Source organism: Lepidochelys olivacea (assembly GCF_965140295.1).
Source record: "Lepidochelys olivacea isolate rLepOli2 genome assembly, chromosome: 7".
In the NCBI taxonomy this organism is placed as follows: Eukaryota; Metazoa; Chordata; order Testudines; family Cheloniidae; genus Lepidochelys; species Lepidochelys olivacea.
In genome coordinates this window covers 77,692,687-77,719,902 of record NC_140417.1, presented here as the reverse complement: position 1 = coordinate 77,719,902, position 27,216 = coordinate 77,692,687, and the positions used below count along the sequence as shown (strand labels likewise).

Below are 27,216 nucleotides of genomic sequence, written 5' to 3'. Positions count from 1 at the left end.
CTGCTTTCATGCTGCAGTTTTACACCCACGTGTCTCAGTTGAAATCACTGAAGTCACATGGGTGTAAAACTGGACCACAATGATTCAGTCTAATGTTTAGCTTTCTTTTGGGAAACTTTTCTTGCGTGTTATGCAGTGTAAATAAAATTATTCTCTATAATAGAGAAAGTTTACCGTGTACATTAAAGCCACTTCACTTTACATACTATTTCTATGGAAGTTCAAGGAACAAGCAAAAGCAAGGATATTCAGAGTTAACTGGCACAACATTCAGACTTTTGTGTATTTTTCTATTTCTCCCTAATGGCATGAGGTAAGGCTAGAAAGTCAGCCCAGATTTTAGCTCAAGTTCTGTATATTCTTCCTTTAGCTGCTTTGTCAGCGTACTGAAATTATTTTGCTAAAGCAATGTTTATCAGGAAAGAGGGTGGGGGGCAGGTTGTACAACTCCAACTACAGAAGGTGATTCAACTGGTAATTTTTCTAACGTCTTTTGCCCTTTGATATAAAATGAAACAACAGCAGCAAATGGAGAAAAGGGATGAAAGCAAAGGGATGAAAAAAAACCCCATCAGATGCAAATCTATAACTTTTCTAGTCACTGACTGGAGGATGGGGGTGGAGGGGAGAAAGGAATCCTTTATGTGCCTGTGACTCAATGAGATCAGCCAGTGCTGTGTGGAGTCCTGCATTGGACAGCACTATAATTTAAAAGCCTGGTTTTGATTTTTTTTAAAGAGTTTTCAGGAAGTCTGGGGGAGGGGCAATGCAGTTTTTTTTGTTATACTGGGCCCCTTTGTCGAGATGGAACAAGAGGAAATGTCTGTTTGCTTGTGGTGCATACACATATCAGCTATTCCCAGGGAAACTTCCCATCGCCTGTAAAAGGCACTGGGCCCCCGCAGTACTGGGAGAGGGGGTGGGGGGGCCAGCTGAGAATGGAGCTGCTGGTGCTGCTCAATGCCCTGGTTACAAGGCTGCTCTTTGTTCTACACTCTCTGATCGGGGTTTGGAGGGTGACTGAAGTGAAGAAGGAACCCAAGTTCTGGCTGCTGGCATTGCTCAACCTCCTCCTGTGCCTGGAAACTGGGCTCACCCTCAAGTTTAAGCAAGGCAAAGGCTACAAATGGTGAGCATATCCCTTTGGCTCCTTCAGGGTGTCTTTTGGCTCTTTGCATATACACTTATTGCAGATCTGAGGCTCACTGTAGCTGGGTTGCTATTTTATTTCAGAGCTGGGACTCACTTTAGCTCTGCTACATAAGCTGTTCTTGCTTTGTCTGTGTTGAGATTTCAGAAATATTTGCATCAATTACTACAGTAGGTTTGTAGATGGGATTTGGGGGGGCAGTAGGGTTCTGGACAAGCCACTGCAAAATCCCAACGAGCTTTTTAAAAGGGTAGTTTGCATCAGGCTCTTTGGAGATCAAACTTTTCTCAGGGAAAGCATTGGAAAATGTGAGAGTTTCATGCAAGGCATTTTTGTTCTAGTGCTGCTGATCTAGAGTGCTGAAATAGCTAGGAAGAAAAACTACATAACTCCTTTAGATTTTGCTATAATCTGCACAGATAGAAAATCTGGGTGCTTTGTGAGCAACAGCTTGTCAGGTAGCAACTGTGCATAGGGCAAAAATCCCAGAGAAAGCAGGCTGCTCCATGCTATAGTTCCAGCAACCTCCTCCTTCTGCTAGTCTCACTGATAGCCAGAGTTTTCCTGGAACATTATTCCTCATCAGTGCTGGCTGCAACAATGATTACCCTGAACTGACAATCAACAAATAAAGATGTGTACAAGCCACTGGCTTGGTATGCTGTAGATTCTGCTCAGTATTTCAGTTTCTAATCGGTCTGAAGTTAAATATGGGAGCTACTGCATTGAAAATGTTTCAATATAAATGAATGTGGGTGAGAGACAAAGATTCCTTAAAAACATACCACAGTTTGCCCAAGGACGAGGGTTTTACATGTGTTTAGAAAGTGCTCACACAAACAGGATTACTTTGCTTCTGTCCATATCCCATGTGATTCATTAATCTAAAGCAGGGGTGGGCAAACTTTTTGGCCCGAGGGCCACATCTGGATGGGGAAATTGCATGTAGGGCTGGAGCAGGGGGTTGGAGTGTGGAAGCGGTGTGCAGGAAGGGGCTCAGGGCAAGGGGTTGGGGCAGAGGAGGGGTACGGGGTGTATGAGGGTGTGCAGAGTGTGGGAGGGGGCTCAGGGCAGGGGGTTCGGGTGCAGGAGGGATGCGGGCTCTGGCCTGGTGCCGCTTACCTGGAGCGGCTCCAGGGTGGCAGCAGTGCATACCGGGGCCAGGGCAGGCTCCCTGCCTGCTCTGGCCCAGCACCAGTCCCGGAAGAGGACAGCACCACATCCCTGTGCCTCCTGTGGTAAGGCAGGGCAGAGGGCTCCACACGCCGCCCTCGCCTGTGAGTACCTTCCCCGAAGCTCCCATTGGCTGTGGTTCCCCATTCCCGGCCAATGGGAGCTGTGGGGGGCGGTGCCTGCAGGCGAGGGCAGCACGCAAAGCCCTCTGCCCCTCTCCTCCCGCCCCCAGGGCCACAGGGACGTGGTGCCAGCCGCTTCCAGGAGTGCTGTTGGCCCATGGGGCCATAAGGGTGGCAATCCCTGACAGGCTGGATTCGGCCTGTGGGCTGTAGTTTGCCCACCCCTGATCTAAAGAGTGAGCCAAATCAACAGCTCTATATAAGCAGAGGTAAAGTTTTTGCATCTGCCAGTATTATTATAGATCTTCCGTTTGTAGAAACTCAAGCCACATGTCCCTGAAAGTAAACAAACAGGTAAAAAAAGAGAGATAGTTTTATGATAATAAATGCTGACACCATTGTGTGAAATGTTATAAAAATCCAAAATATTGTGAGGCAAGCCACAAAATTTTCACAGTCTAAACTCAAATATCCTCCTAGTACTAACGCGTCTTGTACTTTTTAAATAATGCAGTAACTGTTTAGTAATTATAGGAATCAAAATACATGTTTATTATAAAGAAGCAGTGTCAGAACATCCTATTTTTGTCAACATCAGCAGCTATGCAGAGGAATATTTTGCACATCTGTTTTCAGAAAATTCAAAGAATAGTTTTAGCTGTGCAAATAAGTTCGGATTCAACAGAGGTCAGTAAAAAGTCTTGAAAACAAATTTACTCAGGAGCTAGAGCAATCCTGCAGAAATGTTTTTTAAAAACTGGACCCAATCCTGCACTCTGTGACTTCACTGGGAGTAAGATCAAGCCTGATAACAAGAAGGTGTCTAGATATTTCTTTTTCTTTCTACCAGGGAGGTGCTCGACCCCTGCTCCATTCCAGGCTCGCCCCCACTCCACCCCTTCCTCCAAGCCCCAACCCCGCCTCACCTTGCCCCGCCCCACCCCTGCCTTTTCCCACCCCCTCCTCCGAGTGCGCCCCATCCCTGCTTCTCCCCATCCCTCCCAGTGCCTCCTGCACACTGCGAAACAACTGATTGCAGTGGGCCGGAAGCACTGGGGGGAACGGGGAAGAGTTGATCAGTGGGGCCCCCAGCAGGTGGGAAGCACAGCAGGAGGGGGGAAGCTTGGCTGCCACTGGGTGCTAAACACCCGCTAATTTTTTTCCATGGGTGCTCCAGCCCTAGAGCACCCATGGAGTCGGTGCCTATGCCACTAACACTCTCTTTTTGTCCTATGACTGCAGAGGTGTTAATGGACCGCTTTACCTAAACAGTCCCTTAGAATATCCGCTAACTGCCTATGCCAAACACTCTGCTCCACCTTGCATTTAGCTGTGTCACTGAGAGTACCTTTCCCAGATCAGAAGAGCAGCTGTCTGTGGCTCAAAAGCTTGTTACTCTCACCAACAGAAATTGGTCCAATAAAAGATATTATCTCATCCACCTTGTCTTACAGGAAAGATAGGTAGCCATCATGTCTCTGGCTAAGATTGTCAAATATACTAGTTGTTTTCCATTTTATACCCGCTTCATGTTTCTAGGGTGGAAATTAGAACTACTTCACTCTCAAGATATGACTACACTTCCATCAGTCTTCTAGCTGCATCTATACCAGGGATTAAGTTGACCTAACGACAGTGCTTGGAGCGCAATATTTTTCCCAGCCCTGAGGGACATAGCTAGGTTTATCTATTTAAGTGTAGACCAGGCCTTATTTTGCTCTCTTCTGAAATGATCTAACTTTAAAAAAAATTGAATCAATGACATTGAAATGAAGTAAAAAAATAAATACATTTAAAAAACCAAGGAGTAACTGGGTAGTTTTGAAGGCAGTAGCATTGGGCGTTTGATTGAGCCATTTTATGGCAGTTCAGAAAACTGGTACTTTTCTCTGGCAGCTCTCTTGCTCCAGAAAATAAACTTTAGTTTAGCCCCTATGCCCAAAATCTTTAGCCCTTATAGCTGCAAAAATAATCCTTCTAACTTTTAAAATGTAAATTAGTGGAGTGATGTCTGCAGAAATCCTGAAACAATAGCTCTGCTCGTCTCAATCTGTGTTAACTATGAAATCTAACCATGATTATTTAAGTGAGAACATTGTTAACTATTTCACTGCTGACCAAAGCATCAAAGAAAAAAATGGTTTCAGAGTAACAGCCGTGTTAGTCTGTATTCGCAAAAAGAAAAGGAGGACTTGTGGCACCTTAGAGACTAACCAATTTATTTGGAACTGGTCATATTGTGAAGATCTGCACACAATCTCATTTTGATGTCACAAGGGGGTAGAGCTCAGACTGTGGGTGGAGCAGCTGGACTGACTACAAGCCAGAAAACTGAGCAGCTGTAGCAAGACCACTTAAATTTCAGAGCAACAGAAGGTGAGGGGCTGTCACCACAAAATCAATTTGAGCGAAAAAAGGCTGCATTAGGGAAATACCTTAACAAAAGTGTAGTAGAGGGGCTAATGTTTCCTATTATATCTTTAATTTTGCTGTCACATCATCATGGAGAAAAGATAGTTAAGGCTGTTTCAAGCAGTTTCATGTGACTTCAGGATTTAGTAATCAGGAGTACTGATAACCAAGTAAGTTTCCTCAGGCTTCTCCTTCACCCATGAAGTCAAGGGGAGTTTTGTCATTAATTTTAATGGGAGTAGGATTAGATTCCTAGGGTTGGAATCAGTGCCCCCGGAAGTCAATGAAAAGACTCCAATCCCTTCATGAGGCTTTGGATCAGGCTCATTCAAAACAACAACGTCGGACCTAACTCCTGGTCCAAAAAATGACTATGAAGAAAGTATTGACTTGCATTTTACTGGGAAACCGTAGCAACAAACACAAGAACCAAAAAAAGGGAGAAGTGTGCGTAGATGGTATGATAAAATTCCTCAGCGTTCTTGGAAAACATGGCCAGTTCAAGAAGCTGAATGCCACAAGTGTCATCAAAGCAAGCAGAGGTGACACAAAGTGATAGAGAAAACAGAGAGATCCACAAGAAAAGGAGAATTTGTGGCACCTTAGAGACTAACATTTATTTGAGCATAAGCTTTCGTGAGCTACAGCTCACTTCATCGGATGCATTCAGTGGAAAATACAGTGGGGAGATTTATATACATAGAGAACATGAAACAATGGGTGTTACCATACACATTGTAACGAGAGTGATCACTTAAGGTGAACTATTACCAGCAGGAGAGCGGGGTGGGGGGTGGAAAACCTTTTGTAGTGATAAATGAAGCTGGGCCATTTCCAGCAGTTGACAAGAACGTCTGAGGAACAGTGGGGAGTGGAGGCGGGGGGGGGATGGGAATAAACATGGGGAAATAGTTTTAACTTTGTGTAATGACCCATGCACTCCCAGTCTCTATTCAAGCCTAAGTTAATTGTATCCAGTTTGCAAATTAATTCCAATTCAGCAGTATCTCGTTGGAGTCTGTTTTTTGAAGGTTTTTTGTTGAAGAATTGCAACTTTTAGGTCTGTAATCGAGTGACCAAAGAGATTGAATTGTTCTGCAACTGGTTTTTGAATAAGTCTTGACGTCTGATTTGTGTCCATTTATTCTTTGACGTAGAGACTATCCGGTTTGACCAATGTACATGGCAGAGGGGCATTGCTGGCACATGATGGAATATATCACATTGGCAGATGTACAGGTGAACGAGCCTCTGATAGTGTGGCTGATGTGATTAGGTCCTATGATGGTGTCCCCTGAAGAGATATGTGGACAGTTGGCAACGGGCTTTGTTGCAAGGTTAGGTTCCTGGGTTAGTGGTTCTGTTGTGTGGTTGCTGGTGAGTATTTGCTTCAGGTTGGGGGGCTGTCTGTAAGCAAGGACTGGCCTGTCTCCCAAGATCTGTGAGAGTGATGGGTTGTCCTTCAGGATAGGTTGTAGATCCTCGATGATGCGTTGGAGAGGTTTTAGTTGGGGGCTGAAGGTGATGGCTAGCGGCGTTCTGTTGTTTTCTTTGTTGAGCCTGTCCTGTAGTAGGTAACTTCTGGGTACTCTTCTGGCTCTGTCAACCTGTTTCTTCACTTCAGCAGGTGGGTATTGTAGTTGTAAGAATGCTTGATAGAGATCTTGTAGGTGTTTTTCTCTGTCTGAGGGGTTGAAGCAAATGTGGTTGTATCTTAGAGCTTGGCTGTAGACAATGGATCGTGTGGTGTGGTCTGGATGAAAGCTGGAGGCATGTCGGTAAGTATAGCGGTCAGTAGGTTTCCGGTATAGGGTGGTGTTTGTCACCATCACTTATTAGCACCATAGTGTCCAGGAAGTGGATCTCTTGTGTGGACTGGTCCAGGCTGAGGTTGATGGTGGGATGGAAATTGTTGAAATCATGGTGGAATTCCTCAAGGCCTTCTTTTCCATGGGTCCAGATGATGAAGATGTCACCAATATAGCGCAAGTAGAGTAGGGGCATTAGGGGACGAGAGCTGAAGAAGCGTTGTTCTAAGTCAGCCATAAAAATGTTGGCATACTGTGGGGCCATGCGGGTACCCATAGCAGTGCCGCTGCTTTGAAGGTACACATTGTCCCCAAATGTGCAATAGTTATGGGTGAGGACAAAGTCAAAGTTCAGCCGCCAGGTTTGCCGTGACATTATCGGGGGTACTGTTCCTGATGGCTTGTAGTCCAACTTTGTTTGGAATGTTGGTGTAGAGGGCTTCTACATCCATAGTGGCCAGGATGGTCTTTTCAGGAAGATGACCGATGGATTGTAGTTTCTTCAGGAAGTCAGTGGTGTCTCAAAGATAGCTGGGAGTGCTAGTAGCGTAGGGCCTGAGGAGGGAGTCTACATAGCCAGACAATCCTGCTGTCAAGGTGCCAATGCCTGGGATGATGGGGTGTCCAGGATTTCCAGGTTTATGGATCTTGGATAGCAGATAGAATACCCCTGGAACCCCGACCGGATTTGTGCGGATTTGTTTTTGTGCTTTTTCAGGGAGTTTCTTGAGCAAATGGTGTAGGTGAGATCAGAGGTAATGGCTTGTAGAAAGTGGTGTTGGAGAGCTGCCTAGCAGCCTCTTGTTCATATTCCGACCTATTCATGATGAGGACAGCACCTCCTTTGTCAGCCTTTTTGATTATGATGTCAGAGTTGTTTCTGAGGCTGTGGATGGCATTGTGTTCTGCACGGCTGAGGTTATGGGGCAAGTGATGCTGCTTTTCCACAATTTCAGCCTGTGCCCGCAGAAGCACTCTATGTAGATGTAACAAACAAGGTTACAGAACTTTCAGTGTGAGTGACATGCATATCTGGCCAGTGTCTTTATAAACAGTTTTAGTCCATGTTAAAGGTTTCTTTGGGGAGGACACATTTGTTTTGGTTCAGGATATTTCTACCCTTGTACTTACACAGGTGTAAAAGTAGTTTGAGATCAGAGTCCGTGTGTAACTCAGTGGAGTGACTCCTGATTTACACCAATGGTTGAGATCAGAAAGAGGGCCTTCCGCAAGAGATTTTTATATACCCATTTCCATGCAGAACTGAGTGGGCAAAATACATGAATTAAAAGAGAAACTTTCATTTTGTTTTTGAAAAAGGTTTTTAAACAAACCTAATCTTTGAGAAGTTTACTAGTAAACCAGTATTAAGACATACATGTATTGATTGCCTTAGGAATTCAGTGAGAATGGCAGCTGTTAAAGTGTTGGTTGCAGTTACCCCTCCCTTTTGTATTCCATATGGCAGAACTCACAAAACACTTATTAAATACAGTTCACACTGAAAAGTAACATTCTGAATGTTCCACTCAGAAAATGGTAGGATATATGTGGTGCTCATACAGTGTTGTAACCTAAGCTATCTTTTTGTTTTCTTCACAGGTTTTCTCCAGCAATATTTTTATATCTGATTAGCACAGTACCATCATTATGGCTACTGGAAACTCATCGTGAAACTCAGGTATTTCTTGTGGTCCTTGAAGGAAATATCTGGAAACTGATTCCTTTATTCATAGTCTGCCAGGTCTTATTCCTATTCTTCATTCCATTCTCTGGAGACTCTACCAATCCAGCTCCAACTCTAGTAACATCTTTTGGTAATGTTGAATTGGCAGCACTTCATTACATTTGATTTAATGAAACTCACTACTTGCCAGGCTGACTGAGACCAATCTCTTTGGTATTCTGCTGATGGGAATGGGACTGGAAGTATCAAGATAAATGATATACAGCCATGCACCTCTAGGTTACTGGTCTGAACCCAACTTAGGCTGGCAATGGCGTTACTGTCAGATAGCTGCTTGGTGGCTTAGGTAAAATACAGTACTGGTTCCAGTCCAGTTCTTAGCAGACAGGTACCATGGTCCCACCTAAGTCAAGGTTGAGGCATATTTGCCCACTATTGTTAGGAAGATTACATAGTCACTGTCAACCCTGTACTCCTGATGGATGGTATTCACCCCCTTTGTCCCACTTTATCCCTATTTGAGGGTTTAAGTAGTTAAGTGATGCATAGGCCTCCTGCTGGCCCTCTGACCAGAGATGTACTGACTTCTGTGCTTTCTGATTAAATAATGGAGCCAGTCTCCAGAGCTACTACACATGTGATGAAGCAGACAGGGACAGGGCCTGCCTGCAGGAAAGCTGGATTCTAGTCCTAGCTCTGCTGTTGATTCCCTTTGTGACTTTTGGAAAGCCACTTTTATCTATGCTTTATTTTCTCTTTTAAAAAAAAGATACTTATACTTACCCCTTTTTGTAAAACATTTTGAAATCCCTGGATTAAAGGTGTTCTATTAAGGCTGAGTCCTCTTGTTATTCATGAGGATTAGGAGAACGTTCCATTTCAAGAGTGGAATCCTCAGCTGCACCAAGGAAGAGCTAGGGGTAGTTGTGAGTGGGTGGGGGAAGCTGCAAATGAGTCAACTGCAGCTTTCCAATCCTAAAGCCAATTCTATGCCAGCTCCAGCCCTAGTCAGTATAGTTCAGAGCAGCATTAAGGTTCCCTCTTATCTTTGATGCACCCCCTATGCCAGGTAGGGGGGAACAACAGAGCATAGAACAAGGCTAAATCAGCCAGCTCTTAATCAGCTGATGATTCCTCAGTGTTGGATGATTGTCATCTCCCCACTTAGAGCATATTTAAGTCCCCTTAGCACTGCCAGAGTGGCACAATGGGGCTTAGCATGGATCGGATTTAGCCCCAAGGGTTGCATTAGAACTTCCTCAGAAGAGCCTGAGAGGATCGTTAACAGAAAGCAATAGAAAGAAAATGAATAAGTTTGATTAATCAAATACAGAGCCTCATTTTCTCCTCTGAAACATTTAGATCACAGAGAAACATTATCAAATATTCAAAATTGCATTTGCACTGAGATTGCCTGAGGCTCTTTCTAAACACAGAAGCAAGAATTTATTGTCTTCATGTTTGGCACATCTTCCTAAACATTTGTGAACAGGTAAAGTGGATATTGAGAACATTTGTAATTGTTAACTCTGGGCTAAGAAACAGGCTAATTCTGTAGTCAAAGGCAGGAGATTATGTCCCAGAATGATGTTACAACATGGCATACTTTATATTTTATTGATATACTGCTCCTCTGAATTAAAGTGGGAGTATATCAAGTAAATAGTTCAGGTTATTCTTGAAGAGAAGGGTAGAGGATTCTGAAAGTACATATGACCTAATGGATTCAAACCAAGACCTCAGGGAAGGACATCAGTCTTGTTAATAATTAGGTCAAAATGTAGCACCGAGTCACAAGTACTACTCTTTATAATAAAATATCTTGTGCCTTTTCTTAATAAAAGGATCAAGACCAGGCAATTGTGCAACAACTATAGCACATTTATTGAATACACAATAAAAAGGTTTTGTGGTAACTGAGGCAGTAAATACTATTAAAGATTTTGCTCTCAGATTGAATCCCTGAAAGTAAACATTAGCCCTTCCCCCCCAAAAAGTGGTAATTATTTAGGGCATAATTTAATATGTACTCCCCTACCACTGAAGGGCATGCAAGTTCTGCTTCCATAAGTATCACAGGAATGAGCATAACTAATATATATATATATATATATATATATATATATATATATATACACACACACACACACGTGTATATAGATCAGATATGTGAAATATCGACAGTGCCTTATATTATTTAAAGCTGCGGTTCTCAAACTTTTTTTTTCCCCACTGACCACTTGAAAATTGAGGGTCATGGCAGACCACTTAATGATCTTTCCAAATGTTGTTTGAACCATTAGTTAACTATTGTAAAGCGCTTTGGATAAAAGTACTACATATATTTAAAAAAAAACCTTAATAATAGATGTTTTTTGTTCTAGAAATAAAAGCCCACAACTCATATTTTAATATCAGTAGTCTTACCTGTCTAATGCGATGGATGTGCCCTCTCTTCCCCGTCACGGCAGCCACAGAGCTGAGGCTGGGAAGGAGGAGGGTCTCTCCCTCTCTCCCCCACCACAGCAGCCCATGAGCTGAGGCTGGGAAGGAGGGGGGCCTCTCCCCCAGCAGTCACAGCCCTGGAGCTGGGGAAAGTTGCCTCTTTCTCTGGCCGCTGCAGCCCTGCACACCCCAAATTCCCCCCACCCCCTCTTCTCACCCCACTGCCCCCTCTTCCCTCCCAAGGCCACCACCTCACCTTATGTGTGTCTTCTCCAGGGTCCAGGCACCTAATTAGTGGAGCCACACCTGCGAGCACTATTCTTTTGTGTGCAGCCGCCCAGGCATGCACCTTATAGGGAACTATCTGCAGAACACCTGAATGGAGCTCACCAACCACAGTTTGAGGACCTCTGATTTTAAAACATGTTGGGATGCACTTTTTTAATAGAGAGTTATGGTATAAAGTCAGATTCAACTATGTTGAGTAAAAAAAATTAGTCAGTAAAATCAGTGAATTAAATAGCAAGGTAGAAAACTGACAAATTTTATAATCTGTAAAAACACAGATTTGAGACATTCCTGTTTTCTTCCTAAAGCTTAAGGTCCCAATTGATCAAGCCACATTAGAATGTGTTTAAGTGCTGTGCTGAATAGAGAATGACTTAAGTATATGCTTAACTTTATACACATGCTTCAATGCTTTGAATCAGGCTCACAGAGAGCTCACTCATACTCCACGTGTACTTGAGCAACAGCCAGGTTAAAGGTAAATTTCCATTCAGTACAAAAGAAGTTACAAGATGTGCCAACCAAATATTTATTTTAAACAACCCTAAACAGTTTAAGAAGCAACCAAAATCCACCCCACGGACAGAACTAGTGCTTTGTACTACATATGGGCAAAGTTTTGTGGATGAATGTGTTTATTAAAAAACGCAGCTTTAGGATGACAAACTATTTGCAAATTTGGGTAGAATATGGCAAATAATTTCAGATGAAAAAAAATGAAGTGTCAAAACATTTTGTTTTAGCTTTTTTGATATGAAACATTTTCACTTTTCATTTTGAAGTGATATTTCAGTAGAAGTTTAGCTAGATTTATCTTTAAGAAGGGGTAAAAAACACCCAAAATCTAAACAAAAGAAAAATGTAATTTGGGGTTTTTTTGTTGTGGCAAGAAAAAAAATCTAAAAGTTCAATTTTGAGTTAACCTGAAATGAATTTTTTATTTTGGATTTTTCAGTTTGGCCACCAAACTAAAAAAACAATTGTTTGCTCAGCTCTGCTCTGTATATTTAAGTATGATTTTAATGCTAGATCCAACTTGATATATCATCCTACTAATAAAGTAAATGTTTGTTTTTTCATCACTTGCCCTGACATTTTTGCGGGAGACAAAAGACTATATTTAAACAAGTGTCCTCTCCTTATGTCATGGGTAGGGCCCTATCAAATTCATGGCCGTGAAAAACTCATCGTGGACCATGAAATCTGGTCTTTTGTGTACTTGTACCCTTTACTATACAGCTTTCACAGGGGAGACCAGCATTTCTCAAACTGGGGGTCCTGACCCAAAAGGAGTTGCAGGGCGGGAGGGAGGGGGGAGGAGGAGTCGCATGATTATTGTAGGGCGGTCATGGTATTGCCATCCTTACTTCTGCACTAGTGCACTGCCTTCAGCGCTGGGTGGCCGGAGAGTGGCAGCTGCTGGCCAGGCACCCAGCTCTAAAGGCAGCACAGAAGTAATGGTGGCAATACCATGATGCACCCCTCCAATAACCTTGCAACCCCCACCACCACCACCACCACAACCCTCTTTTGGGTCGGGACCCCTATAATTACAACACCATGAAATTTCAGATTTAAATATTTGAAATCATGAAATTTGCAATTTTTCAAAATCCTATGACCTTGAAATTGACCAAAATGGACCATGAATTTGGTAGGGCCCTAGTCACGGTCCAGCTTCTCTTCATGTTTAATCCTGCAAGCAAGTCATAGTGCAGAATTGGCAGCATCACATGTATTTCCATAGCAGCAGACTATGAGGGTCTCCAGCATCAACTTCATTCTTTACAGTATAGCCCCATAGGTGCATCTGTTGCTTCAGGGGGCCCAATCCTGTGAGGTACTGAGCACTCCCTTGGAGTTTTCAAAACTCTCAACTCCCACAGAAGTCAGTGGCAATTGAGGGTACTCTGCCCCTTGAGGCAGTGGGTCCAGAATAGAGTTGGTCAAATGACACTGTGAAAAGTTTATTAGTTGGCCCTTAATTCCATTTGCAAACTGTTTGCAATCCCAAAAGGAATTTTCTGAATTAGTCTATAGGGTTTTCACAAGCTGTAGCAATTACTCCTTGCAGTATTAAAATCTAGAATTTGGCCTATAACTGATCATGATATGGTTTCTGTCCTTGATTGGATCACTTAATGTTTATAAATACAGTAGAACCTCAGAGTTATGAACTGACCGGTCAACCACACACCTCATTTGGAACTGGAAGTACATAATCAGGCAGCAGCAGAGACCAAAAAAAGAAGCAGCAGCAAATATAGTACAGTACTGTGTTAAATGTAAACTACTAAAATAATAAAGGGAAAGCAGCGTTTTTCTTCTGCATAGTAAAGTTCAAAGCTGTATTAAGTCAACGTTCAGTTGTAAACTTTTGAAAGAACAACCATAACGTTTTGTTCAGAGTTACAAACAACCTCCATTCCCGAGGTGTTCGTAACTCTCAGGTTTGACTGTAGGAAAAACATGTGAAGAAATCATAGGGATGTTGAATCTCATTTTAGGAAGAAAAAAAGTAGGAAATAAGTTAGCCAAAGAAGTTTGAGGATTTTAAAAATTTCTTCCTATCCTTTTTTGCACAATAAAGAGAATTACATCTAGCTACGTATATAGATCCAATACTGAAAAATAGTTGAGTTCCTTCCTGACAAAGAAGGAAAGATGTAAGCCAGATTTATTCACTGCCTGCCAGGCTTTACATTCAATTTTCTTTTTCCTGACATTTCACCAATTGCAGCAGGAGTTTCCCACTAAATAAGTGTCATATTCCCACTAAATAATTGCATGTATATAGTGGATAGATGGGCTGGGCGAATAGCTCTAGTGCCAATGCTCCCATTCACGCTTGTACGTACTTTGTAAAATGAACAGCTCTTCCCCAAACTTCCATGTGAACACACACCAGTTTCGTAAATATTCCCAGAGAACTGAGCTAGAACAAGACACAAATGTAATTGAATCAAATCAGGACTCAGACTAAATGAACATGTTAACAAATATATGTGTCCACTATTTGCTCACATCTAGTCCAGAATAAGGACTAAGGAGTGCAAGTCAGGGCAGAATTCTTCAGAAGGAGAAGTCCAGCACTGCGGGAGAAAAGCTCACATTAAAACACAAATAGCTTTAGAAATAGAAAGAGGGACCCAGATAGATACGGACAGAGTAAGTTGCTTTTGCATGTATGGTCTCCGTTTCCTCATCCCTACCCCAATATGACAGTTCTCACCTTGCTCACCAGGCTGCAGTTTGATGGTGCCAGGAGCTGCTGAGATACCTGCTAGGGTGGGGGAGAGGGAGGAGCTCTCTCAAGTGGGAACAGCTGAGGCACTGTTCCACATGTTCCCTCTCCTTTTCCTCTCCACTTTCCTTCACTGTGGTGGGGCTGCTGCTGCTTCTTATCCTCCCATCACTTCCTTCCACCTTCTGCATCTGAGTGCAACTTTGGCAGTTCTAGTGCCATAGATAAATTAAAAATAGTCTGATTCAAGCTCCCTGTAACCCAGTGGGTTGCCTGGGCATTGACCCTGAGCACAGTCACGCATAGTGGGGTTAGCCTCTATGTCCTGCATAGTTTGTGGCTCCTACCCCAAGTGGGAGGAAGGAAGTGTGTTGTGACTCTGGTTTCTAGTCACCATTCCTTGGCAAGCTTGAGGGTGTAGAGGGGGCATGGCCTTCACACTCACCCTCAGGTTATAGTCCCACCCAGGCCAGTGGTGTCTGTTGAGATGTGTACGGAAACAACCCTCCCGGGTACATTGGAGTCATTAACCCAATTAGACAATAGCTTTAAATAAAATTGCAGCCTCCTCATTTAACCACATTGTGTTCGTGTTTCATTGTTTTGTTCATGTCACATGTCCACAGTAATGCCTCTGTCTACCTTCCGTCTCATAAGATACAAAACATTCATGGTTCTTTTCCCTTGTTTATGTTAAACTCTCTCCCTGTGAAACTCCCCACCCCCATTCCACCACAAATAACCCAAACAGCTAACCTAAGAGCTTTTTTCTGAATTTCCAGGTTATTGGGGAAGGGGCTCTATTTACAGCTTTTGTCCACAATTACTGCACAGTGGTACCTGAGGTGCTTCACTTATGCTTCATTCTCAGTAAAGGGGAAAAGTGGAACCTCAAATTCAGGTATTTTTTTGAAGATGTTGCCTTTGTACTAGCATGTAGATCCCTAGCACTCCCTGGAAAACTGTCTGTTTGGTGCAGAAAAAGTTATGGTGGGATTCTTATTTAGGCACCTAACTTCTATTAAAATCAATGGGAGTTAGGTGCCTACTGTACATACCTTTGTGAATCCCACTCTTAACTCCTATACTGATGCGATGAGCATGCTAGAAAACCATCGTCCGGGCCTGTCTGGCAGAAATATGATGGGATTAAAGTCTTCAATAACTGAGGAGTTTGATTTTCTAATTAGCTTTGTTTTTGAGTAGAATGAAATGAGATGCTTAGGGATTGTTAGGAAGATAGATTTTTAAAATCATATCCAATCTGCTCCAGGGACAATAATAAGAGTCACTGAATATCTGCTCCCTGCATCACAGTAGTTTCTTTAATCACCGCAGCCCCATGCAATGAGGATTTGTTTACTGAAGTTCAGTAACTTCAAGGTTTTTTTGCCTTCATTACATTCTGTCAGGGCTGTATGTACTCAAAGAGTGCAAAGAGGTGCTTTTCTGCTCTAAGGGGATACACAGCAGCACATAGCTTTGTTTCTTAATTAGTCCTGACATTTCACCAATTACAGCAGGAGTTTCCTTGGAAGATAGAAATAAATAGCCTCTTGCCAGAAAAAATGGTTTATCTTTCCTTCCTCTGAGGGATCTTATGGAAGGAGAAATGAAACAACCAGAATAATTACAGACAGGTCCCCTGGATAAGAGAAAGTTGTCTTGAAAATAGTCTCTTCCCCCCTCCCCCCCGCAAAAGCATAGGCCACACCTGTCTTCAGATTAGAATGCAGCTGTCAGCCTTAACCCTGATTTACCTTCTAATCAGAGGGAGCCTGACTGGATATTTTTGGAACCATTGGTGGCATATTACAGAGAGCTACAGCATATTGCATTATGAAGTGAAGTCAAAACTTTACAGAGGTTTCCCTACCATATAGCAAATGGTGTTGAGTCCAGTTCTAGAGTGAAATTCACCTCAGTACTAGACCCATGCACCACTTAAGTCTTCAAAATGGGGAATGCTGTGTTAGCCCCCTGAACAATGGAAGAATTTCACCGTTAGTGAACAGATATTTTTCTACATACCCAATGATTTTGGGGTAAATAAAAAATTCCTAATTCAGTAAAAAGTCTTTTTTTCTACCCATTGCAGACACCCAGAAATCATCTATCCTTCTAAGATAACGCTGGATTTTGCACCCATGCATAGAAGGTGGTCATATGTTGTATCAAACTAGGTTGTAAGGTGTCATTTTTGCAGTATTTGGATGCTCTCCTGGACAATGAAACTACAGAGAATGGAGCCAAATTTTGCTTACACTGGTGTAAATCTGAAGTAATACTACTGACATCAGTTACATTACTCCAGATGTAAAGTAGTGCAAATGAGCAGAACTGGACCAATAAAGTTAGGCACACAAACCCACTAAGATCATGCAAATCCTATATCAGACATATTTGATTCTGCTAAAATATACTGGCAGTTACTAGAAAATTCAACACCACATACAATATAGAAAATCTACAATACTCTGTTTTACAAAACTGGGTAGTAATTTAGGGGCTCCCTAGCAGGTCCCTTCAAACTTATGTGAATTATGAAATAAATGAACTAATAGGATGGCACTATTGATAATCACAGAGAAAGCCACAGAACTCATAGCCCTAAAGGGAAAATGATAGTTGTACTGAAACCCCTTCCCTTTCTAAATGATATTGCATTGGAGTTTTCTGATGCAGAAAGAGAAAATGGTCAGGCTTATAGTACACAAGGGGACGGGGGGAAAGCTACCAGTGGTTGTGGCAGTAAATGGATACCTGTCATTTTTCTCTTGTTTCTAATATGTTTATTAAAATATGCTAATAAAAAGGCAGTTGACTAGATTCTGACCAAAAATGTTTACTGTACTACTAGAACTCTGCTGCAGTGTCTGGATCCTACACTCATACTGTATTTACTAATCCAGCAAGTCAGAGTCAAACTTCAGAAGTAAAACTAAGTGCAGTACAGTGTTGGCATTACATAGTATTTTAATACATGAATAGGTAGAACCACAGGCTCTCTCAGAACTAGTTGGCTTGGAATTCACAGCACACCATCACAGGAGGTTGGGCTTCAGGAGTGACATCCATTGTGGGCTTGCTGAGACTGGGATCAACATGTAAATGAGGCTCAAGTTCTGCAAATGGGGTGAGCAAGTGGCATATTACAGTTTGCTGCTGGAGTATAATGCAAGTACGGCTAAGGCAACAGGAATGGGAAATTGGGAGATTAAATGTTGGAATGGAAGGAAGGAGATGTCTGTCTAGGATGAAGTTGTTGGGTGAAAATTCAAGAATTCTCCTCCAGCCCCATGATGTTTTCTGAGTGTATGATGTTTTTGTTTATTGTAGTTTTGCAATAATGAAACTGAACAAACATGGGAGAATATCGGCAACAGAGAAGACTTCAATCAATTAAAAGAGAGCACTCCCAAAAATGAGGGAGCAGATCATCACATAATTGAGTCGGTGGGATACCTTTCTCTACTCAATCTATAGACCTTATGATATATAGGGGCACAGAGATAAGATAGCACTTTTTGGGTCTATGTAGTGAACCTTGCACAGGACAGTTTTGCAAAGTGGTGTGATGAAAATTGTCATCTATAAAAAGCCATTGGTGTAGATGGTGCTTGTTCTCTAAATGCTGTTGCTAGGATTGGTCTGAGTCTGAAGGGATTTCCTTCCTCCCCAAGAATGACAAAATTGAGTTCAACAATTTTGGAGTTACAGTGGAGCAAAGTATAACAGTTAAGTGAACAATGAGACAAGGGAAGAAAAAGAAAGATAAATCAACTCGGTCTGGCAGTCCATTGAGTGAGTCACACCAGCAGCATGAACAGGTTTGCTTTAATTCTGCTTGAAGAAAGAGCTAACATGATCAATTGAATTGAAGGTGCATTCAGTGGAGATAAGTTTTTATAGCTAGACCATCTCATGTTCCTATTGTTACAGTATTTTTCTTGTTGTTTTGGTCTTTGCAATAGGCTAGAGTTTTTGTCTCCCAGCTCTCCACAGTGTGCGAAACTGTATGGACGCTAGGACTCCACCAGACTTTTCTACTACTACTAATAATAGGGAGATGGCTTCTTCCCATTGGCGGTGAAATCACCCGTGATCAGTTGTCCCAGCTGCTGCTTATGTTTGTGGGAACTGCAGCAGACATACTTGAATTCACTAGCGAGACTTTGGAAGTAGAAAATGTAAGGTAAGTAATATTTCCTGAAGTACATCATTTGTATCCAAGGTTATACTGAAGACTTTCTTGTTCCATTTCAAGTTTTGTAATCCGTGTGAATTTGGGGTTGCTGCAACTGGATTATTCAGAGATGTCAAGAGATGGTTACTGTCTAGGACTTTTTATCTTCTTCTGCGCCTCCATGGAGGTGACAAGTAGCTCCCATCCGCTTCATAGGACGTTATTCATAATGAAACATGTCACATTCATCAAAAGGAAAAGACTCAAACAACCAGGAAAATGGAGTAACTAACACATACTGTTTACAATACATACAATTAGAGCTACTCCAACTATTTATTACAAACAGAGCCTCTCCTTTGGTTAGTGATTTGTTCACAAGCTAATCTTGATTGTCTTGTAAATCAGATACTTTTCAGACTGTATGTTGTTTGCAAACAGTTTGCCGTGGCTATTCATTATCCAAGTTGCATGTTTGGTTACCTGATATGGTTTCCTCCCTGAGTGGGTGACAAGGTTTTAAAATAGGAGAGGAGAGAGTAATCTGCTTCCAATGTGAATTTTCAGATGAATAATAATTAACATGATTTAGAAACATCTTCAGAGATACTCACTTATCTGAATTTTCATAAAGAATGTGACCCCACAGATAATGGGGAACTGAACTTGGCACTTTTGTCCCTGAAAATATCCATACATTATTCTTTTTTCACTATTCAACTAAGCTGTACCTGTAACAGAAAACTTATTTAACAGCAGGGCAGGCTCTCCCTACATAACAAAGATGGTTCAAGCTCAACGAAGATGTGAAATCACCAGAAGGGTAGGGCATCTTCTCCTCATTGAGCCTCAGAATTTATTTCCATACTCTGATCACTCTTGAGTTTTAACTCTGAGGTTTGGTCTAAATCACACAGCTCAAGCAGGTGGAAAATGCAAACCAACTGTAGGGATTCCCACCAGGAGTTGCCCCAGGTTTCTCCAGAATTCCACTGGAATGACGCATGAACCCACTAGCTGTACTGTTGGGCTCCAAATCCTTTTAAAAGTGACAGTGTTCTAAATAGTTTGGGGGTTCATTTAATTAGTTACTCACTTTTTTTTGTTTGTTTTGTTTTTAGGCATAACCATGCTCTTGTTTATGCAATTCTTTGTGTATGGACTTGGAGTATGTTGCAGTTTCCACTTGATCTTGCAGGTTAGTATCAGCAAAACAGCTTTTTCAGAGATGAGCATGTCTCAGGGCTGTGCACACTTACAGCATTATGTGAATGAAAGTAAACACCACTGCCAAAGACTATGCTGTGGGCTTTTGGTCGGCATTTCACATCACAGAGACAATGATGCGTTATTCGAAGGAAGCTCAGCATCAGCATAGAAAAATAAGTATGCTTTCTTTTGAAGGAAGATTTATTTCAAGCTGAACTGTGATCTCTTTAATATACACTGTTTGTTTCCAGGCAAACTGGAATTGCTGCTGAATGTGTTAAATAGGAGCACCTGCTGTGATTGTGTCATTATAATGGAAAAATTGACACAACCTTAACTATAAACCTGGGGGCTAGAGCCACTCCTGGAACTAGGCTGGCTCCCACTGGGGTAGACGATGGCAAAGAGCCCCTGAGTTGGGATGTCCTCTTCTTAACATGAGGCCGGCATAGCCCATAAAGTGGATATGGTTGACTGAGAAAAGGGCATGGCCAGACACTCCCCAACTTGGTGGCTCCAGTCCACAGAGCTTCTCTGGAAACCATAAAAGTATTACGCTGCTCATCCTTGGCTTGAACACCAGGGAAAGGAGGTAGTAGAAACATCACAAGTGGTCCTACCTCAGGGTGATTTTATCCTCTTGCAGAGAGGGCTTTTCTGGTGCAGGGAGGCATAATGGACATCTCCCTATATCAGCATCTATTATTCTGACCCCTCTTTTCTGGGAGTTTACAATTCAGCTGCATCTCATGTATACCATCAGCTCAAGCAGGAATTATTTTCAACAGGTTTTTATATAAAATTGATAAAATAGCTCAATCAGTTTTTTCTTCTGGGACTTTTTCTGAAGCCATTTTCTTACAAAGGATATTAGGCTTTTTTAAATATTAAGGTTGAGGCAATATTTCCATGTTTTAATTTTTCATTTTAGCAGCTCGATGCTACAGATTGATGCAGGAGCTTTTAAGATGTGTCACATTCAGATTTGCAGATACAGATTTGCTAACAATGTATTCTTTCAAAAATAAATACCACTCTAGTTCAAGAAAGCATTCAAATACCTTTAAAGGATCGTAGCATTAATTTAAATGAAGCAACATGTATGCCAGGTTTTTCCTTGTCATTGCTATTCTGTTTCTTTCCCTACATTTCACAGTGGAAAATTAAAGGAAAGAGTATATGTATGCTCTTTAAAATATTTACCATATGTGACAACTCTATTTAAGAAGGTAAGTTTGTAATGATCACACCTCTGTACAGCTGTTTGAGTGAGACACAAAAATTTTACTTTTTACGGCTGCACCACTGTGCTTTGTAACAAAGGGCTATGTCAGTGCTGCACATGACATTCAGCTGCATCAAGGCAGGGTGATTCAAGATGATGATGCACAAGTGCATAGAAAATTCAGCAACTGCATGCAGAAACTTTTGTTTCTCTAATGAATTCAAATGAAATGCTCCGCTGCTCTAAGAGGTTTGCTTTCCATTCTTGACCGAATTATTTACATCCAAAGAGACAAACAATACAGTTCTTCTACGGAATGTGTCATGATTTATGATACTAATTAAATCTAAAAATTATGCAGTCTAAACAAAATAACCTAATTTCAGCGGTAAGTTTTTCATGTTAGACAACCATATTTATCATGAGTGACCCCTAGATATTATCTTGCCTTGCAGGTGCAATATCACTGTAAGCATTTTAAGTTAGCTAGCGAGACGTTTTCATCAGGTTAAGGAAGACTCGTGCATACAAGTTAAGATATACCCATGTGATTTAGTACCCATAAAACCAGAAATGGATAGCAATGACTAGAGTCATTCATACTGTTTGTAAGCACTGTACATACCTCCCATCCTGTATATCCTAACCCTAACCTACAAGGCCAGCTGTGTGAGCCATGTGCCATCACTGAAAGGAGGTTACTGGTCATACCAAATCTGTATGGTGGGTGTGTGATGTGGACAAGTGTCCAACAAGGACGGAGTGAGACCATATTGTTTTCAAGCCCTATTCAGCAAAGCACTTAAGTGTATACTTAACTGTAAGTACATTCTTAAGAGGGAAGTGCATGCTTTGCTGTATCAAGCCCTGGGCATACTTTATTTTGAACCTGGACCTGCAGGGTTGATAGTTTAGTGCACTAATAATCTACTCTACCTCTGAGCTGCCCTTTCAGCCTTTCATGTCTAGGTTTCAGAGTGCTACATTAACACAGCATGTCTTTTATTTACAGTGCAACATATTGGCTGTAAACTATCTGTGTCATCTACGAGAGTCCCCACTTTACTGCTGTGCAGACACAGTGCAGACCTGTGGAACATTGGAATCAGCCTCTTCATACAAGATGGCCCTTTCCTCGTTTTACGTTTGATACTGATGAGCTATTTTAAAGTAATCAATCAGATGCTGGTGTTTTTCACAGCTAAGAATATCTTAGTTGTGATGTTACAACTGTACCGTCTAATAGTGCTATCGTTAGACTTCCGTGCTTCTCTGCAGTATCCACCAAGCAGCCGGATAGGAGGAGTGAGCTGCTGCCCATGTGAGCCTAATGATACCACTCTCCCACCCAGCAACTCGGATACTGATATGAGAGAATGCACTGCTATTCCTCTGGAGGATTCGCCAGTCCCATTAGAATATCAGTGAACTCAACTGTTTATTCACTGCAACACCGTCTGTTTCCTGTGGCCTTTTGGAAGGGTTTGGCCTGTTTGTATTATCGTGGTTCTTACTCATCTCCCTTCCACCACAAAATGAAGTTTTGTTCTAAAAACCAGAAGACTTTGAAGCGATGTCACAGAAAGGAGAACTTTTTGATCCTGTTGATTTGCGGGGGTGGGGGGGTTCTACTACATCCTTATTATATTTATCCAGCGGGATTAGGTAGGTGTAGTTTATAGAACTACAAGATTTGAAGTTGTATGTGATGCATTAACAAACTTGGTTACTGTCTTTGGAGGCATTATGTTAAAGAATGTGCTCAGATGTATTTGTGCAGAAGGACAGACATATCAGGACAGTTACCTGAAATTGGGGAGCCTGTAACTTTGCTTCAGTTGACAGGCTGTAAAAACAGTGTGGTGAATGATATATCACAGAATTACTTCAGCAATGGCAATTGCATAGGAGTGTAAGTTGAATGGAAATAATGTGTTTCTGCTGTCACTATGACATCAAAACATTGTCCTTTCAGTGAATGTAGGAACAACTGTTTTAGAAGTTACCTCACTATTGGCTTGATTCAGTGAAAGCACCAATGACATGGAGTAGCACACAGAACCATGGAAGTCCTTTCTCAGTGGTTTTTGGGGCTTGCCTGGTACCAAATCTAAAACATTTTTAATCTGGCCTTACAGTTCACTATAGTGAAGGATGTTTCTGCCATGAGCCATATTCTATAGAGGTGCTTATCTTTCTATTACAATTAGAGATGGTCAAAATAATGAAAAAATGTCACAAAATACTTAAGTTTTTTCCATTTCACAGTGTTTGAAAGTGAGCTAGTACATCAAATGTCTTTTTTGAATTGCAATTGTTATGACTTTACTCAAGCATGTAGTCCCATTTAAAGCAATGGGATTGTTTGTAGAAGACAAGCAAAAGGACTTTGGCTCTCAGTTTGCATTTTATAAAGTGCCTAAACTCTGATGTATCCAATTCAGAGGCTATCTGGTCTACTGAGTATCTGAGCATCATTTTAAAAAAGTCTGAAAAAAAATATATGTTCACCAGTGCAGAGGCTTCTGCGGAAGTTCAGTAGTGAATAACATGAGGTCACTTCTCACCTAAACATATGTTACACCAATGTAACTCCACTGATTTGATTGGATTTATTCCTGATTTACACCGGTGTAATGGGATTTGAGAATCAGAGCGATGATTCCAAAAACCTGGCTAAATAACTATATTTGCACACAAATAGTAGGTGCTTTTACAACTTTCCATATTTTGAAAAGTTAATTAAATTTAAAAACATTAACAAAATGTATGAAATTTAACATGACCCAACAGATATAGTTTTCTCAACTGAAAATTTCCAGTTAAATCTTCTCATGTAATCTTTTGTGGTCTGAAAGATTAATCTGTTTATAGAAGTTAGGAATACATGAAAATTTTAGAAAAAAACCCGAGAATTTTCCCTTCGTAACAGGCATACACTAGCTTATTATTATAGGGTCATTTATGAGTGCTGACATGATTTTAATTATTTTTAAAGGAAAAAAAGATTTGAATAATTTGTTTAAAAAACCGCAAAACATATTTTTGTTTATATTTGTGAGGTTTGTAGTGCTCATGACGATGAGGACCTGTGTTACCATGATATTTGCTCAATGCTGGATCAGGACTTTAGGTGATCTAAGAAGAGCGTGCCCAGGCATACTGCAAGCAGGAAGTCTTTCACAGTTCCTTTCCATTCAGGACAGTGCACTTCAGTAATAACCTGCAGCACCTCCTGCTCTTTTAATCTTGGGCCTCTTTTCAGTAGAAAGTGCCATTCGTTAATTGAGGGGTTTTCATGATGTTGGCATATGGAGACTAGGCCACAGCTTGCTCTGGGATTTTAATTCAGGTTTAATGGTAAAAAGCTAGAGCACTGCTGCTGCTAACCAGCTGTTCTCTCTAAAATCTTCAGCACTGAGGTGAATTTCGAATCAGTTGCTTAGATTGTATTTTGCCCTTTTGACTTAAGACTAGACCGTTCACATTCCTTTTGAAACTTTTTCCAGTTCATTGTTATACACAGGAATTAAAATATTGATGTTAAATGCATGCGTTAATTAATCTGTAATGTACAGATTTTACAGTGGCATCATCTCAGATTCATTAGTGCAATGACAAACAGCATGACTTGTGTTTTTAACTCATGATCTACGTGAGTAGGCTCAGTTAGCAACAAATTATCTACTGGGCTACTGGCCTGTAGCAGATCCCAGGGCCTCCAGGGGTTATCAGACACAGAGCCTAGTTAATATCAGGATTATTCTGTGGTAGTAGTAATCTTTCTGCTCATCAGTTGTCTCCTTTCAAGTCCTGGCAAAACTCACATTGACTTAAAAAGGATTTGGGGCCTTCAAGCTACCCCTCTTATGGCCTGATCCCAACCCTGTTAACTTTACCTGACTCACAGGTCCTTTTCTCACACTGGCCTCGGGCTATAGTAGAGATGTGTCCTCTAATGCCGCCTCTCCTCTTGGCAAGGCAAAAAGAGAGTCTAAAAAGACAAACAAGGCACTTAAAAGATGAGCTGTCTATCTTCCTATTTGCGGTTGAACATGGTTAGCAGCAGAATAATTACATTGGCTTGTACAATTCAATAATGGGCCATGGAGAGAGAGATTTAAAAATTTATATTAGTCTGAGTATTTGGCCATGGTAATAGATCTTATTTGCAAGAATCCTCCGTTTCCCTCTGCCAGTTTCTTACCAGACAAATGAGAGGTTTTTCCAGCAGCCTTTGAGTCAGCTGATCTCTCTCTGAATCTGCCAGCTGGGTGGGGAGAAATACTGCATCATACTGCAGCCTTGCACAGATTTTTGCATCATGGAAGTGGTAGACTATATTTTCTTGAAGATAAGCCAGTCTCTGTGGCATATCTGAAGAACAGTAGGTGTAATGTTTTCTATTCAGGAAAAGCTACAGCTATCCTTTCATACTTGGAAAATGAGCCTTTTAAAATGGCAAGGGTTCAGAAAATTCTCCCTAGCTACTGTTCTTTCCTGAGTCAGCAGCATTTTATTACATTGCCTCTTAGAATATGTATCTAACCATTTACAGTTATTTATACAGTTGTTCCCAGTGCTGTCCTTTGGTTATTCTATATAGTTATCTTTACTGCCTCCTTCTTCCTTTGCTGAAATTTATTCCTCTTTCTTTTGACACTGGCTCAAATAAGCTTGTAGCTCCTGAGCCTTTAAAAAGTCATGATTGTAAAGTGTATTGAAACCTGGTTCTACTTGTTTCTGTTGGTATTTGTAAAGTACTGTTCTCTGGAAATCGGTGGAAATGGAGGAAAATGTATAATTACTTTTTTAAAAATTCCCAAGTGTACTTTGCAAATAAAATGCAGTTACCTCAGCGAGAGCTGCCAGTTTATTATGTGAGAGCCAACGACATATGTATTTCCATTAATGATATCTTCCATGTGCTGTTTTTCTTTTCCACTCATGCTAAATTAATTATTTAGACCAGATTCTGATCTCAATCATATCAGTGTAAATCATGTGCAATAATAGTGAATTCTGTGCTATGTAGGTTCTTATACCACCCTCATCATTGTAGCATCTGAGCACCTAAGTGAAGTCACTGATGTTATTCCAGGTTTACACCATTGTATCTGAAGAGAATTTGACCTTTAATATTTATGAAGCAAGATATCTGTGTAAGCAAGTGTGTGTTCATGTGCACATGCACACACTAATGTATTAAAGACACAGCTTTTATTTCATTTTACTATGACATATGAACTTGCTGTTGAAAACTCCAGATCTCTCCAGAACAGTTACAGAAAAGCCTGGAGATTACCTAACATCTTATATGTTAAGATGAGAACCTTAAACACTGTGCAATCTGTATGCAAATCTACTGTATGTAGTAACTCCCCCTAAACAATTAAATGCTCAAATGTTTGGTAAACTCTCCGGAATTCATCACTTCCGTGTGGGTTTGCTTAGTTTAATAAGACCTCTTCTTAATCAGCTCTTTCCCCAAAAACAAAAACTCCCTCTGAATAGTTTTTCTGCCCTTTTGAAATAATTACTAAGATTATTGCATCTCTGGTGTCTTTTTCTTTACTTTAAATTTACAAAAGATTGGTTGTGTCAGTTAACAACATTAGGAAAAGATAGGTTTCAGAGTAGCAGCCATGTTAGTCTGTATCTGCAAAAAGAAAAGGAGTATTTGTGGTACCTTAGAGACTAACAAATTTATTTGAACATAAGCTTTCGTGAGCTACACCTCACTTCATCGGATGCATGCAGTGGAAAATACAGTCCAGTACATGCATCCAATGAAGTGAGCTGTAGCTCACGAAAGCTTATGGTCAAATAAATTTGTTAGTCTCTAAGGTGCCACAAGTCCTCCTTTTTTATTAGGAAAAGAGTTGCTCTATTTACCTTCCAGAAGGCAGCTCTTCCTTTGCACATACAAAGTAAGTTGATTGGGACACAGCCGTTTTCACACACACAAGGCTGTATTCCGAGTTTTGTGCTATCATTTACACATTTATTTTTATCTCACCTGAACATCTACATAGCATTGTTTGCATAACAGTACGACATAAAAAAAAAAGCAACCCTTTCAGCCCCGTGAACGACTTGACCAGAGGGTAGCAGGTAAAAGGTGTTTTGCCAAATCTGACCAATGGACTTCAAATACTGCAATAGAGATGAGCAGGCTTGTTGGGAATTATCCAGACTGGATGGCTTCTTCACCAGCCTGTCTGTCTGAACAAATCCTGAGGCTCACATTAATTCAGCTGAGAAAAC

The 27,216-nt window shown here is 41.2% G+C and overlaps 1 protein-coding gene across 2 annotated transcripts; it reads left to right on the top strand.

The window, feature by feature from the left end:
* Positions 1 to 756: 756 nt before the first annotated feature.
* On the top strand, positions 757 to 26,361 carry TMEM26 (transmembrane protein 26). Of its 2 annotated transcripts, none has more exons than XM_084633783.1 (6): positions 757 to 1,129; positions 8,268 to 8,346; positions 17,669 to 17,785; positions 18,325 to 18,524; positions 19,637 to 19,713; positions 21,962 to 26,361. In XM_084633783.1, the coding sequence occupies exons 1-6, from the start codon at positions 939 to 941 to the stop codon at positions 22,375 to 22,377; spliced, it is 1,080 nt and encodes a 359-aa protein (XP_084489909.1). In that variant the 5' UTR covers positions 757 to 938; the 3' UTR covers positions 22,378 to 26,361. The 2 variants fall into 2 exon arrangements, with proteins under 2 accessions (XP_084489909.1, XP_084489908.1); XM_084633782.1 differs by having other exon boundaries at positions 759 to 1,129; positions 18,304 to 18,524; positions 21,962 to 26,360.
* The last annotated feature ends 855 nt before the right edge of the window (positions 26,362 to 27,216 follow it).

What these genes read in the sequence shown, in the direction of transcription:
- TMEM26 (XM_084633782.1), top strand. Translation starts at nt 939, where the DNA reads ATGGAGCTGCTGGTGCTGCTCAATGCCCTGGTTACAAGGCTGCTCTTT. An exon ending in CAAGGCAAAGGCTACAAATG is followed by an intron (nt 1,130 to 8,267) that starts GTGAGCATATCC and finishes TTTTCTTCACAG; the next exon opens with GTTTTCTCCAGCAATATTTT. An exon ending in GTTTCCACTTGATCTTGCAG is followed by an intron (nt 19,714 to 21,961) that starts GTTAGTATCAGC and finishes TTTTATTTACAG; the next exon opens with TGCAACATATTGGCTGTAAA.